Source organism: Hippopotamus amphibius, chromosome 7, assembly GCF_030028045.1.
Source record: "Hippopotamus amphibius kiboko isolate mHipAmp2 chromosome 7, mHipAmp2.hap2, whole genome shotgun sequence".
Taxonomy (NCBI): domain Eukaryota; kingdom Metazoa; phylum Chordata; class Mammalia; order Artiodactyla; family Hippopotamidae; genus Hippopotamus; species Hippopotamus amphibius.
Window position 1 is genome coordinate 127,711,837 of NC_080192.1, and position 14,899 is coordinate 127,726,735.

General features: G+C 42.5%; 1 protein-coding gene across 2 annotated transcripts in view; it reads left to right on the top strand.

Annotated features, from left to right (window-relative positions):
- Positions 1-14,899, top strand: part of GTF3C2 (general transcription factor IIIC subunit 2) — a 23,699-nt gene continuing 8,800 nt past the window's right edge. The window contains exons 1-5 of one of the 2 annotated variants that reach the window (XM_057741478.1): positions 1-649; positions 10,712-10,982; positions 11,146-11,467; positions 12,063-12,345; positions 14,699-14,793. In XM_057741478.1, the coding sequence (XP_057597461.1) occupies positions 10,736-10,982; positions 11,146-11,467; positions 12,063-12,345; positions 14,699-14,793 (947 nt within the window). In that variant the 5' untranslated portion in view covers positions 1-649; positions 10,712-10,735. Of the gene's footprint in view, positions 650-9,699; positions 9,810-10,711; positions 10,983-11,145; positions 11,468-12,062; positions 12,346-14,698; positions 14,794-14,899 lie in introns of those variants that run through there. The other variant, XM_057741479.1, reaches the window with a different exon arrangement.

Genomic DNA, 14,899 nt, shown 5'->3' on the forward strand with positions numbered 1-14,899 from the left:
CCAGGTTTTTCTACTGCGCCTCCCCTTCACTGTGTTTCTGTCTTGGGTCCACCCTCGACTTCACTAGTGGCTGGATCTGCTGGGAGCTGCCCCGCGGCGGAAGCCGGAGTTCGGGCGGCCGGAGGCAAGGATTCCTTTGTCTCCCAGTTTTCGGCTCGACAGTGCCGGGGTTGCAGGTAAATACTCTCACGTCAGCCCGGCCTTGCCCGCCACAGGCCGGTAGTCTCGACAGAAAGCCAGGATTCAGCGCTCGGGAGCGACACTCAGGCCTGGGCACCCGCACTCTCGAGGCTCCTGTAGAAGCCGCGTGGGAACCCGCGGGGGCGCGACGACCGTCACCGCGCAGCCGTCAGTCTTCCCTTCGGGACACTGCAATTCCCATAAGGCCATGCAGCGTCCCCTGCGCCGCTAAGACCCGGGAGCCGCGCCCGCTGCCACAGGGCTCGGGGACGCTCGCCGCACTGCATTATGGAATACATAGTCTAATAGAAAACGTCCTGGGGCACAAACTCGGCGACCAAGTCCACGTGTTTACCTGGTGCACTGGGGGGACGTCAATGAAGAGTAGCTACGAGATTTCGTCATAAAACGGCGACCAGACAGGCGGCGCCATCTTCGAACTTGGACTTCCGGAAGGACTTTGGCGACGGTGAGTGTACCGCAGCGGGGTGTGCGGGGCCCCACGATTACTACCCCCCTTACTTTTTTGGTAGCACTAAGATGTTGGGAACCAACTCCAGCTCCGCTTTTCCGCCTGTGCACAGCATCGCGACTTCCAGCCCCTGAGCGCCTACGGAAACCGTCGTGCTCCCCACCTCCCTAACCCACGGTGGCAACCGTGCATCCCCCATCTCTGCTCTCCTCGGGTCTCGCCTTCTTTCCCCACGCGGTGTCCGTAACACCTCATCCTGTGTCCTGGCCCGGGCGCTGCCTACGTTGCAACTCTCGGACTCTGCGAACCTACTGTAGTCCTCAGCTTTAGGAAACTCCGGGCTCGCTTCCCGAACAGGCTAGTGGTAAAAGCTACCCCCACGCCCAGGACTGAGGAAGGGCAGGCGGTCACCCCTAGAGTGGTAGCGGGTCAGTCTTCTCATTCTGCTGTGTTCCAGCCTCTTCCTGGGTGAGGTTCTTCTAACCCCGGGGGTTGTGCCCCGCGCGCTGCAACCTCATTGGCGCAGCCAGGGGCCAGTTATGTTTCCCTATCTAGTCCTTTTATCCCGCAGCAACTTGGCTTTCTGTTGGGGAAGGGAGAGGTGGTGACTTCAGCTTCACCCGCGGCAACTCACTTTATTAGAGAGGTGCAGGCTATGGCCAAGCCCTATGGCCCCTGCAGCATGTTATTACACAAACTTGTCGTTCCGGTGTCTTTCTTTTTGCCACCCCTTCTTATCAACTGTAGTATTGTTTTCTTAATAGTTTTCTTTAAATTGATTTAATTTAAAGGTTTAAGTGCTTTAGTCTTGATCTAAGCAATGTGGATGAAACCATGGCTTTCATAAACTAGTTAATTTTTTTTTAATTCAAGTTAAAATAAAAACACAGTCAAGGAAATCGTTTATTTTTGTATCTCAGAAATCATCTTGCATACTAGCAGTTGTACCATAGGAACACTTTGGGAAACAATGTATTAGACCAAACAGTGTGTGTAAAGTAATTCCACACCTGAGGAGCAGTGTTTTCTAATCATTTTCGAGGTCTGGGGAGATCAGGCTGGCAGCCTTGGAGCAGCATGGGAACCAGACAAGTTGGGGTGCAGATGTAAAATTTTATAAGCTCTGGTACAGATTTACTAAATATCCTTTACTTGTGTCCAGGATTTGTATTGTGAAGTCAAAAATGGAAATTAACCACCACAATCTGCTGCTGCTTTCTATGAGAAGTGAATCCTTATAGAGATTTTTGTACCTTGAGAAGTTAATTGTTCAATCAACAAAAGTTAGTTATCGCATTTACCACGTACCAGGTTCTGGATACAATAGTGAATCAGATAGACAAGATCCCTATCTTATGAAACTTTTAGGGAAGATGGACATGGAATAAGTAAATACCCATGAATTCCAGATGGAGTAGGGAATGCCTTTTTAACACACAAACAGGAATTCCCTGGTGGTCCAGTGGTTAGGACTCCACACTTCCACTGCAGGGGGCACGGGTTCTGTCCCTGGTTGGGGAACTAAGATCCCACATGCAGCAGGGCCAAAAAAAAAAAAAAAAAAAAAAAAGACACATACAGAAGTCATAAAGGAGAAGATTGAGAAATTTAACTCATAAAATTTAACTTCAGTTTAGCAAGAAACATTATAAGCAAAAATTTTTAAAAGGTAGATACAGAGAGAAAATATTTGCAGCATAACTCCACAGATCAATAAGGAAATGATCAATTTATCCTATAGAAATATGGGCAAATTAGGTGTATCGGCAATTCATAAAAGACATAGATGTCCAACATATAAAAAGAAGTGGCTAACCTCAATTATTATCAGGACAATGCAAGTAAATGCAGTAGGGAAGAATTCTTTCGCCCATCATATTGGCAAAAATGGAAGATTGACAAGGGGTGGTAAAATGGGTACACCCAATTATACAATTAGTAGGAGTATAAATTGATTTTCATCTTGGTGTCCTGTTTGGCAGTATCTATTAAATTTTGAAATGTGTATACCCTTTAACCCAGTGCAGTAATTCCACCTCAGGTGATTATTCTAGAAAAATAATTTCTCATTAATGAAGAGATCTATACTAGAATATTCATTGCAGTAGTATTTGTGATATAATCCAATTACCCATTAAATGGGAAATATCCAAATAAAGTATAATCATATGGAACACCATATAGTAACGAAGAATGAGATAGATGCATGTGTACTGATAACGGAAAAATCTTTAAGATGTGGAAATTCTCTTAACTGATCTCCATTTAACTAGCTCCCTCTGTTAACTGACATTCTCCATTTCCTGTGTAAAGCATGCAAACCGATGCCCATGACACGCTGAATTCTCGAAGCCTATAGGTTTTTTTCCTATAGGCCTGGTTACTCTAACTAGTTGAACTGAATGCTTGCCAAGAGTCATTGTATTGGTTCCCAACATTTTTAATGTCACTTGATTTGTTGCTATATTTATGTAATTATATATTTAAATTTTAAGGAAATTTGAGTATGTAAGAGTTACTGTTTCTATTAAAACTAAGTTGAAACATGGGAGATACACAGGTGTTTTATTGTTATTCTTTATTATATTCTACACACATTTAGAAGTATTTTGTATCAACTAAAGGTTTTATAAAGACAATTCTAAAAAGGAAAAGAAAGCAAACTAAATTGAATACTTTGGAAAGACAAAAGTGAGTGTGCAAACAAGAAAAAAGCTGCCACATAGGTGTAAGACAATTGTAAAAGACTGAGGAAATTTTGTAAACATCTGGAAGATTACTGCACTTGAATTGTCAAGAAAAGAGAATGTTTCAAGAAACAAGTGGTAAGGAGCCTTGGTGCTGCTGAGAGGTCAAGCTAAACAAGACTGAGAAGTGTTTATTGGGCTGATTGACACAACAGTTATTGATCACTTTAGCTTCAGTGATGAGTTGAGGGCAATATTTTAGGATGAAGCAGGATAATTAAAACATCAAGGACAGACAACGCAAAGTTTGACTGTGAGAGGGAGGAGGATATTAGTTGGAGAACTGTGGGTTGAAGGATAGTTGTATTTGTGTTAGGATGAAAATTAAAAAACAGTTAAATTCTGTTTATTTTTTTAAATTTATTTAATTTTTTTGGGGGGGTGGGGTGGGGCGGTACTGCACATACGGCATGCAGGATCTTAATTCCTCCACTAGGGATTAAACCTGTGTCCCTTGCAGTGGAAGCATGGAACCCTAACCACTGGACCACCAGGGAATTCCCATTAAATTCTGTTTAGAAGGAGCTAATAGAAAGGAAAAGCATAAACATCTTCAGTTTCTTTGGGTGGGGCAGGAGGGGGCATAGGGCAATGCAAGTGGAAAGTTTGGCTTTAGAAAGTGGATGAGGGGCTCAGAGGCAGAAAGTGTTAGGTTATTTGACAAGAAATTAAGGTATTTTTAACTTGTGAGGATATTTATTTATTTATTTTTAGAACTTTTATTGAGATGCAGTTAACAGACAATAAACAGCATATATTTAGAGTGTACAATTTGGTATCCCAATCTCACAATTCATCCCCCCCAACCCTCCCCGCTTTCCCCACTTGGTGTCCATGTGTTTGTTCTCTACATCTCTGTCTCTATTTCTGCCTTGCATTTCCTCTTTCATAGTTGTTAGCATTTGTCTTATGTATTGAGGTGTTCCTATATTGGGTGCATATATATTTATAATTGTTATCTCCTTTTCTTGGATGGATCCCTTGATCTTTATGTAATGTCCTTTCTTGTCTCTTGTAACATTTTTTATTTTAAAGTCTGTTTTATCTGATATGACTATTGCTATTCCAGCTTTCTTTTGACTTTCATTTGCATGGAATATCTTTTTCCATCCCCTCACTTTCCATCTGTATGTGTGCCTGGGTCTGAAGTGGGTCTCTTGTAGACAGCATATATATGGGTCTTGTTTTTGTATCCATTCAGCCAGTCTGTGTCTTTTGGTTGGTGCATTTAGTCCATTTACATTCAAGGTAATAATCGATATGTATGTTCCTATTACCATTTTCTTTTTTATTAATTAATTAATTTATTTATTATTGGATGCGTTGGGTCTTTTTTGCTGTGAGCGGGCTTTCTTTTTAGTTGCGGTGAGTGGGGGCTACTCTTCGTTGTGGTGTGCAGGCTCCTCATTGCCATGGTTTCTCTTGTTGCGGAGCACAGGCTCTAGGCACGTGGGCTCCAGTAGTTGTAGCACATGGGTTCAATAGTTGTGGCTCACAGGCTCTAAAGTGCAGGCTCAATAGTGGTGGCGCACGGGCTTAGTTGCTCCGCGGCATGTGGGATCTTCCTGGAGCAGGGATCGAACCCGTGTCCCCTGCGTTGGCAGGCGGATTCTCAACCACTGCACCACCTGGGAAGCCCCCATTACCATTTTCTTAATTGTTTTGTTTTTGTTTCTGTAGGTCCTTTTCTTCTCTTATGTTTCCCGCTTAGAGAAGTTCCTTTAGCATTTGTCGTAGGGCTGGTTTGGTGGTGCTGAATTCTCTTAGCTGTTGCTTGTCTGTAAAGCTTTTGATTTCTCCATCGAATCTGAATGAGATCCTTGCTGGGTAGAATATTCTTGGGTGTAGGTTCTTCCCTTTCATGACTTGAAATATATCATGCCACTACCTTCTGGCTTGCAGAGTTTCTGCTGAGAAATCAGCTGTTACCCTTATGGGAGGTCCCGTGTATGTTATTTGTCGTTTTTCCCTTGTTGCTTTTAATAACTTTTCTCTGTCTTTAATTTTTGGCAATTTGACTACTCTATGTCTTGGCGTGTTTCTCCTAGGGTTTATCCTGCCTGGGACTCTCTGCGCTTCCTGGACTTGGGTAGCTATTTCCTTTCCCATGTTAGGGAAGTTTTCAACTATAATCTCTTCCAATATTTTCTCAGGTCCTTTCTCTCTCTCTTCTCCTTCTGGGACCCCTAGAATGTGAATGTTGGTGTGTTTAACATTGTCCCAGAGGTCTCTTAGGCTGTCTTCAGTTCTTTTCGTTCTTTTTTCCTTATTCTTTTTTGCATCAGTGATTTTCACCATTCTGTCTTCCAGGTCACTTATTCGCCCTTCTGCCTTGGTTAATCTGCTATTGGTTCCTTCTAGTGTATTTTTCATTTCAGTTATTGTGTTGCATATCTCTGTTTGTTTGCTCTTTAATTCTTCTAGGTCTTTAGTAAACTTTTCGATCTTTGCATCCAGTCTTTTTTCAAAGTCCTGGATCATCTTCACCATCATTATTCTGAATTCTTTTTCTGTAAGGGTGCCTAGCTCCTCTTCATTTAGTTGTTTTTCTGGGGTTTTATCCTGTCCCTTCATCTGGTACAAAGTCCTCTGCTTTTTCATTTCCTCTATCTTTCTGTGGCTGTGGTTTTCAGTTCCACAAGATGAAATACTGCTGATACTGCTTGATACTGCTGTCTGCCCTCTTGTGGAGGAAGCTATCTCTGGTTTTTGGTTTTTGTTTCAGAAATCTGAGGCTAAGTCATCTGCTGAGGACTAGGGGATCAGACATTGGAGGAGAGAGAGTATGGGAGCTGACTAGAGAGAAAGTGTGATTGCTAGTGCTCAGCTAGCTTAGATGCGCCCACAGAGAAGCTGGGTGAATTTTGCCAGGGCTATGGAACAAAAAGACAAAAAGAAGGGAAGTTTGTAATATCAACAAGAGTCTGATTAAAATAAAGGAGTCTAAACTAGATGGGATGTGGCTGACATAGGGAGAAATTGGAGAGATCAGTGGATAGTGGATTAATTCATATGGTGAAGAATAGGTATAGTGATAGTAGTTGAGCAATCTAGCTGTAATGATGGGAGGTTGTGATCAGATAGTGGGTGTCTTGGTGATTTTAGAGGTAAAAAGGTTTTATAACGCTGACAAGGTCCAGATGTGACAGTGGAGTGACTAGCAGTGATTTAGCTTAATGTAAGGAGCTTGGAAGGAACAAGGTTTTTACAAGATGGGGAGGACTATTGGTTAAGAAGTGACACTGGAGAGGAATTGAGAAAACACCGATCCTTCTTTGTACCCTGGGGTAAGTGGGTTGTGAGAGAATGAGCAACCTCCACTTGAGAGCCTGGAAAGCTAGAAATTTCATTTCCTGGAGTTTTCCTATCCAAGATTCTGAATATGATTTAGGCCTTGCCAATCAAATGTGCTCTTGAAGAACTCAAATTTGGAATTGAGTTGAGAGAGGAGGCAGGCCAGAAGGCATGCCTTTTGCTGTTGCAGATTGTGGCAGTGATATGGTTCTGGATCTGGGAGCCAGAGAAGAGTCTTCCTCAGTCGGTCACTTTCTGATTATTGCAGAGCCAGCCTGTTTATGGAGCCATCAGCTACGGCAGGGGCTTCTTGGTTCAGCTGGTGGCTCCCCGCCACGGCAGAGGAGAAGCCGTGTGGTTCTTGACCCGGAAGCTGTAAACAACTTCTCAGTTTGACAAGTACTTTTTCCTAAACTTTTTTTTCCCCACCCCATCCAATGATCCTCTGTGCAGGTGGTTCTTAAACCTGAGTATGCATCAGAATCACCTGAAAGGCTTGCTATACCATGAAGTGCTGGCCCCATCCCAGAGTTTCTGATTCAGTAGGTCTGGGGTAGGACTGGAAGTTTGCATGTCACCGATTTCCAAGTGATGTGCCAGTTATGGGACCACACTTTGAGCACCACTGCTGTGAACCGTTTAATACCCTGGAATAAATCCCTTTTGACTTGAACTGGCTAGAGAGAATTCTGTTCTATGCAACTGAACTTTGACCAATATAGAGGTCAATAGTCATTTTATTACATCTTCTTTGTCCTTATCTACTTGATCTATCAATGATTAAAAGAAGTAGTTCTTGTATTTCCTAAAGATTCTGCTTTATATATTTGGATGCTATGTTATTTAATGTTTAAAGGTTCGTGACATTTATATCTTTTCTATGAGTTGAAGTTTTATTCATTATAAAGTACTCCTTCTCCCATTTAACACTTTTACCTCTGAATTCAACTTCGCCATACCATCCAAACTTTTCTTTTTGTTTGCCCTGTATGTTTTAATTCATCTTTTTGAGTTTTGTTGCTTTATTTATTTATTTATTTGTTTTTGGCTCCTCGGCTTGCGGCATCTTCCCCTACCAGGGATTGAACCCCAGCCACAGCAGCGAAAGCCCAGAATCCTAACCACCAGGCCACCAGGGAAGTCCGAGTTCTGTTGTTTTAAACATCTCTTTAAAAGCTTATAGTTGTTTGGCTTTTTAAATCAATATAAATCTTTATTCCTTTTTTTTAATGAATGACTAATATGTTTATTGTTATAATACATGTTTTATCTTGTTTCTGACACCCCTGTGGGTTTTTTTTCTTTGTGTGTGTGTGTGTGTGTGTGTGTGTGTGTGTGTGTGGCCTTTATCTTCAACAGTCTTTTATTATGTGGTCTTAAAATAATTCCTTCCATTTCTTATGCCCTACTGGGTATTTTGGAAGCAATATAGTATACTGTTTTTAGTTCTATTAAACATCTAAGTGGTATTAATAGGGAGTTCCCTGATGGCCTAGTGATTAGGATTCCGGGCTTGCACTGCTGTGGCCCAGGTTCAATATCTGGTCCAGGAACTGAGATCCTGCAAGCCGAATGGTGCCACCCCTCCTCCCCACCCAAATGGTATTAGTAAGCCTATATTTTTCAATTTGTCAGACTTAGAAGCAAAATTAGGATACTTCTTCTTTTGCCCTGATAACTACAATCAGAAAATTGGTATTTTTTACATTGTGGGGCATTGAAAATTTTTAACTTAGAGTCTATTTTATACACATAGTTACCACAGTTAATAATGTGTCCCTGGGTTAACTTCTTACTGCCAGTCTTTTAATAACACAACTTCTCCATTAGAAAGTTCTTTATATTGATTTATCTTTCATTGGCTCAATTAGGTCTTCAAGTAGATTTTGTTTAAAGTAAGTGTGCTTAAGTTTTGTAATTACTAGAAACTTCCATATTTAGAATGTCGTCCTGTTACCTTTACATGAATGACAGTTTAGTAAAGAATTTTCTTGATCCTTTTAATGTTTCTTTATCTTCCGGCATCAATGTTTCTGAGAACTCCGAGGCTGACCTGATTTTTTTTTTTCCCTCTGTAGGAGAAGTGTAGTATCTTCACTCAGATATTTCTTGGTGTTGATGAGTCTTTGCTCACTTTTGTCTCCCTTTTACACCATAATCCCTTTTGATCTATAGACTGAGATCTTCCTTTACTTCAGGAAAGTATGCATTCTATTTTCATTACAGGAAATTTTCTTTTGTTAGGTCTTTGAAAAAAATGTTTTCTCTGTTCCCATTTTTCTTCTTTCTTCTTTAGGAACATCAATTATTCATATGTTGGCTCCCCACTTTCTCTTTTCATCCATATCGTCTTGTCACTAATCACTTTTTTCTCTTTACTATCTGTGGTTTTTCTCAAATTTGCCTTTCATGTCACTGCTTGTCTTTTTAGTAGTACATATAGTTTCAGCATTTTGTTTCTCCTCCGGTTTTCATTTCTTTGCTTTTATTCGTTTATTCTGTTTCTTTCCTTATGACTGCCAGCTAATTTTTTTTTTTTTTTGCCTTGCTATTGTTTCATCTCTTCTTTGGTCTCTTATTTCTTGGATTCCACAGTCTCTGGCTTTTTTTGAAAGAATAGAAGCTTTTCTTGGAAAAGTTCTTGTTTTCGGGAGACTTTCTTTGAAAGGATACTTTTCACCTTTTTCATTTGTGTCCTTTTTATTCTTTCTCTAGTAACTATGCATAGGTCCCATTGGGTCCTTTTTGCTTATTACTAATTTTGAATGGAGTAGTTCTCTCAGGGTTTGCTGTTTACCAGAGAACAATGTAGGTGGATTCTCATGGACCTCTGTTTACCTTGATATTGTTATATTGTATTTTAGCATATGATGTTGTAATGTATCCTTAGCACCTGAGTTAGAGAGTTGACTTACGTTATAGTTTATAATAATAGACTGTAACTTCTTCAAGAGAGACAGTTGGAAACTTTAATTTGTGTGATATTTCTTGTGGTATTTGTATTAGCACGCTTCTCCAGTGAGGCTGATGAATTCTTTATCCTTAAGACATACGCAGAGCTATGCAGGAGTTCCTCCTGGGATCTCAGCTATTTTCTTCTCTTTTGTCACCGACAGGTAGGTTATTCTCGTAAAAAACTGGGCCCTTGCAGAGTTCTATGTTGCTTGGGTTTTTGATTTGGTAGTCAGTGTTTTGTTTATCTCTGTCAGTTTACTTTGGTCCGTGGTTGCATAGCTGATTTCCTGGGTTTGAAGAAAATGAAGATTCATGACCATTTTTTAGTCTATTCTTCTATGTGGAAATGGTCTCTTAATGCAGTAGGATGTTCCTTAATTGTCTCATAGGCTACCACTTCCCCATCCAGCTGAAAGATTGCTAGCAGGACACTAGAGAATTACTTATTCTTAAATAAACCTGTACTTTGACTAATATTCACAAAGATGGGTGTTAGCTCTAGTCATCCTTTCTCCTTCAATTTGACCTAAACTTTATAGTACCTGGCAGCTACTCTTTATAGTCTCTTCTAGAAACCGGTGTCCCTTCCCTACATTTATAACAGGTGATTTTTTTTTCTTTTTCTCTGTCTCTCTCTTCTTTTTCCCCTATAGGGGAGGGGGTGATTCATTTCATTGGGTTTCAGGGAGAGGAGTTAAATAATTGTTTATTCACTTTAAACCCTCTAAAGAAAGCAGTTAGTACAATATTTGGTACATAGTAAGCATCTAACAGATGATAGCTTTATTATTGTTTGTTTATTGTCATCTCCACCAGCATGTGAGGTCTGTGAGGTCAGGGACCTTGTCTGTCTTGCTTATTGTAATGTTACCAGTTCCTAGAATAGTGCCTGACACATAGCAGATGCTTACTAGTTATTGCTGAATGAATGAATGATCAGAGAGCTTGGGTGGGGGAGGGTTGGAGGAATGGTTGTGAAAAGAGAAAGACAGAAAAATGGAAGAATCTGAGCCAGTGCAAATAGCTTTTACCTTATACTCATTTGTATGTCTCTTGTACGCAGGGGCAGCCATTTTAGGGGGTGCTGATGGATACCTACGGGGTCGGCTGTGTTGCTCTGGAGGAGGCCGGCCCCGTGGGGAACATGACTGTAGTAGACTCTTCTGAACAAGAGGTGCTAAACCAGCTTGATGTCAAGACCTCTTTAGAAAAAACCAGTGTGGAGGCTTCCATAGAGATGTCATTACCTACCCCTTTACCTGGATTTGAGGATTCTCTTGATGAGAGAAGGCTTCCTCCAGAACAGGAAAGCCTCTCCAGACTGGAACAGCAAGGTATGTCCCTTGACCTTTCAGCTTTTTATCTCCCCATCCTCAGCTTAAGATGAATGAGAGCAGGTTGAGCTCATAGGACCTTACAAACCTGGGTTTGGTGTAATCTGTTCCAAAGAGGTTTGAGCTCTGGTCCCATCTCACAGACCCATATTCTTCTCTACAGATCTTTCTTCAGAGATGTCAAAGGTCCCAAAGCCTAGGGCCTCAAAGCCTGGCCCGAAGAGAGGTGGTAGGACACGGAAAGGCCCCAAAAGGCCCCAGCAGCCTAATACTCCATCAGCCCCTCGGGTTCCTGGTCTCTTAGATCAATCCAACCCTCTGTCCACCCCCATGCCTAAGAAACGAGGTCGAAAGTCCAAGGCAGATCTGCTACTGCTGAAGTTGTCACAAGGCCTAGATCAGCCAGAGTCTCCACATCCAAAGAGGCCCCCTGAGGACTTTGAGACCCCTCCTGGGGAACGACCCCGCCGAAGGGCTGCCCAAGTGTAAGGATTGTGGGGCACAGCTTGGTGGAGGGGGGCTGGGTGAAGGGATGCGGGTGGGGCAGATGCTGGAGAGATGAGTGGACTGTGATGAGGTGTCAGGTAAGCAGGGGTGGTGTCTGGGTTCTGGGGCCTTGAGCAATCTTCTAGCTCTTATCACAGCAACTTTTATCTGTGGTTAAATTTGTGTATCTGGGAGGTTCCTTTCTGTACCTCATGTCCTATCACATTTTTCACAGTTCCCTCCAACTCTTCATTGCAATCTTGCTGCCCAGTTTATGTCAGTATATATGCACCCTTCCATTCTTTCACTTTGCCCTCAATGATCTTGGGCTGTGGTAGAGTGAAAAGTGCTTTGGACTTAGAATCAGAAGACCTGGGTTCAGGTTCCACATATGTGATCTGAATCATCTTGGCCAAGTTACTTAACTTTCCTGGATTTCTGTTTCTCCATCTATCAAAGGGGAAGGGAAATTAATAGCCACTTCACATGGTCACTGGGAGGCTCTAGTGAGAAAGGAATCAGCCAAGTGTCTGGAAAAGTGGGCTTTCGGTTACGTGTCTGTGAGTATGGCTCTGACTTTGTCCTATCCTACAGGGCACTTCTGTATCTTCAGGAACTGGCAGAAGAGCTCTCAACAACCCTGCCTGCTCCAGTGTCCTGTCCTGAGAGCCCCAAGGTGAGCAGCCCCACCAAACCGAAGAAAAGCCAGCAGCCGGCAGCCTGTCATGGTGGAGGAGAGGATGACACTGCACGGGATGAAGACTTCGTTCTCCAGGTTGAGGCTGAAGATGGAGAAGAAAGTGAGGCCCCAAGTGAGAGCTCTTCTGATCCTGAGCCTGCAGTGCCCCGAAGCACCGCACGAGGATCCACATCAGGGGTAACTTGAATAGACAAGAAAGTGAATGGGGAAATAGTTAGTAGGGTTAATAGGGGGTCAGCAGGGTGCCCAGAAGGAAAGGTTTGGCCTAGTAAGTAGGACGGCCAAAATAGGTAAAAGGAAAAAAGAGCAACTTCAAACACAGTTGAGATTATAGGGGCTAAGGTGTAACTAAACAAGATTCTTCATTCATATGTTGAGCATCTCCTCTATGCTAGGAAACATGAGCGTGAATAAGACAGGGTCCTGCATTACAAAGCTCACAGTGTAATAAGCGCTACACCAGGAGTGAACAGAATGCTTTATGCATATAGAAGAAGGATGATTAAGTGCTTAGACTTCATGGAGAAATGATAGTGGAGCTAGGTCTTGAAAGGAATAGAAGTTTGCCAGTGAGGATGGTTTTCCCAGAAATTGGTTGTGGCTGCAGCACAGAGCCTGGGGTAAAATGGTGGGGAAGGTTGAACTAGAGAGGATGAAAGGACTAAAATTGGTAGGAGCCAGCAAAGGGTGTGTGTGTGTGTGTGTGTGTGTGTGTGTGTGTGTGTGTGTGTGTGTGTGTGTGTGTGTGTGCGCGTGTGTGTAATTATGGTAAAATAGATATAAATATATTTTAAAATTTACCATTTTAAAATGTACAATTCAGTGTCATTCAATGCATTTACAATGTAGTGTAACCATCACCACTATCCATTTCCAAAACTTTTGTTATCCCAAACAGAAACTATATAACAAAGGTTTTTGGGTAGAAAAATAACATGATCAGTTATGATTTGCAGTTGACAATAAGAAGGCAGCTTCAGTTCTCCAGGTGAGAGGTAGTAAGGGCCCAAATTAAGTAGTGAAGGAAGGGAAGATGGGGAGGTAGACACAAGAGATACACAAGAGAATTAATAGAGGTTGGGAGTTGAAGGAGAGGAAGGAGTAGGAGTTTCCAGCTTCGATGGTGCTCTCATACACTGAACTTGGGAACACAGAAAGAGTGGGGGGCAGGAGGGGTGAAGGGGGGCAGGAGAGGTGTTGAGTTTACTTTCTGACATGTTGAGTTGGAGGTATCAGTAGGTCGAGGGTCATCCTCCTGTAGACGTCTGGTTGCCAGTGAGATATATGGGACGAGTGCCTTATTTCTCCCAGGTGCAACATTTAAGGGAGCACCAAAAGCTTCAGTAATCAAGATAAATATCCTGATGCAACATTTTAAAAATCAGAATTAATGCAACAAATCTATGGTGAAGAAAAACTTTTAAGTAAAGACAGGAACTGTATTACTGATATTCCCTTTCGCCTCAGGCTCTAGTATGGCTCAGCACCACACTGTATGAGTCTAGAATTTGTAGAAAAGTTGAGACTGAGTAAAGTTTACATTTACTAAGATGCAGACTTGATAATCAGGCATAAAAATGGTGGTCAAAGCTATGAGACATAGGATGAGATTACAAGAAGTACGTGTATTGAGGGTTGAGAAGACAGAGGGACTTTGGGAAATACCATCACTGACCAAACCAATCAGAGGAGGGAGAGCCTGCGAAGAAATATTAGAGATGTGGGAGGAGTGAGGAGAGACTACCCCATAGGGCAGGAGTTTCAAGAAGCAAAGAGGAGTCCTCTGAATCAAGCGCCGTGGAGACACGCCAGGGAAGATGAACAGAGAATAGGTGGCCAGTTTTGCGATGTTGATGGAGGAGGAAGAGCAGAAGATGGAGAAGTCATTGCAATGGTTGAGATACAAATCTTTTTTTTTTTAATTTATTTTATTGAAGTATAGTTGATTTACAATACAACTAGTTTTTTTGTTTGTTGATCTTGAGCCCTAAAACTTTGCTAAATTCATTTATTAGCTCTAATAGTTTTGTTTTTTTTATTTATTTATTTTATCAGCTGTGTTGGGTCTTTTTTTTTTTTTTGCTGTGCACGGGCTTTCTGTAGTTGCGATGAGTGGGGGCTACTCTTCGTTGTGGTGCACGGGCTCCTCATTGCCTTGGCTTCTCTTGTTGCGGAGCATGGGCTCTAGGCGTGTGGGCTTCAGTAGTTGCAGCACATGGGCTCAGTAGTTGTGGCTCACGGGCTCTAAAGCGCAGGCTCAATAGTTGTGGCACACGGGCTTAGTTGCTCCGCGGCATGTGGGATCTTCCTGGCGCAGGGCTCAAACCCGTGTCCCCTGCATTGGCAGGCGGATTCTTAACCACTGCGCCACCTAGGAAGCCCAAGATACAAATCTTTTAAGTTGCTGATGGGGAAAAGGTTAGAGAGGAAGTAGTGCCAAGAAAAGTAAAAGCTGGGAAAGCTGTCTCCTGGGGGCTTTCTCCAGCCTATACAATTCTCTCTCTTACACTTTCTTCAATTTGATCCTCAGAAGCAGAAGCCCCACTGCCGGGGAGTGGCTCCCAATGGCTTACCAAATCACATCATGGCTCCTGTGTGGAAGTGCCTTCATCTCACCAAGGACCTGTGAGACTTGGGAAACAGGGGCTGGGGAGGAAAGAGAGGTGGCGGAGTGCAAAGGACGATTTAGCAGTGGGGCTGTGGGAAGAGGGGGAAGGCTGTGTGCAGGGTA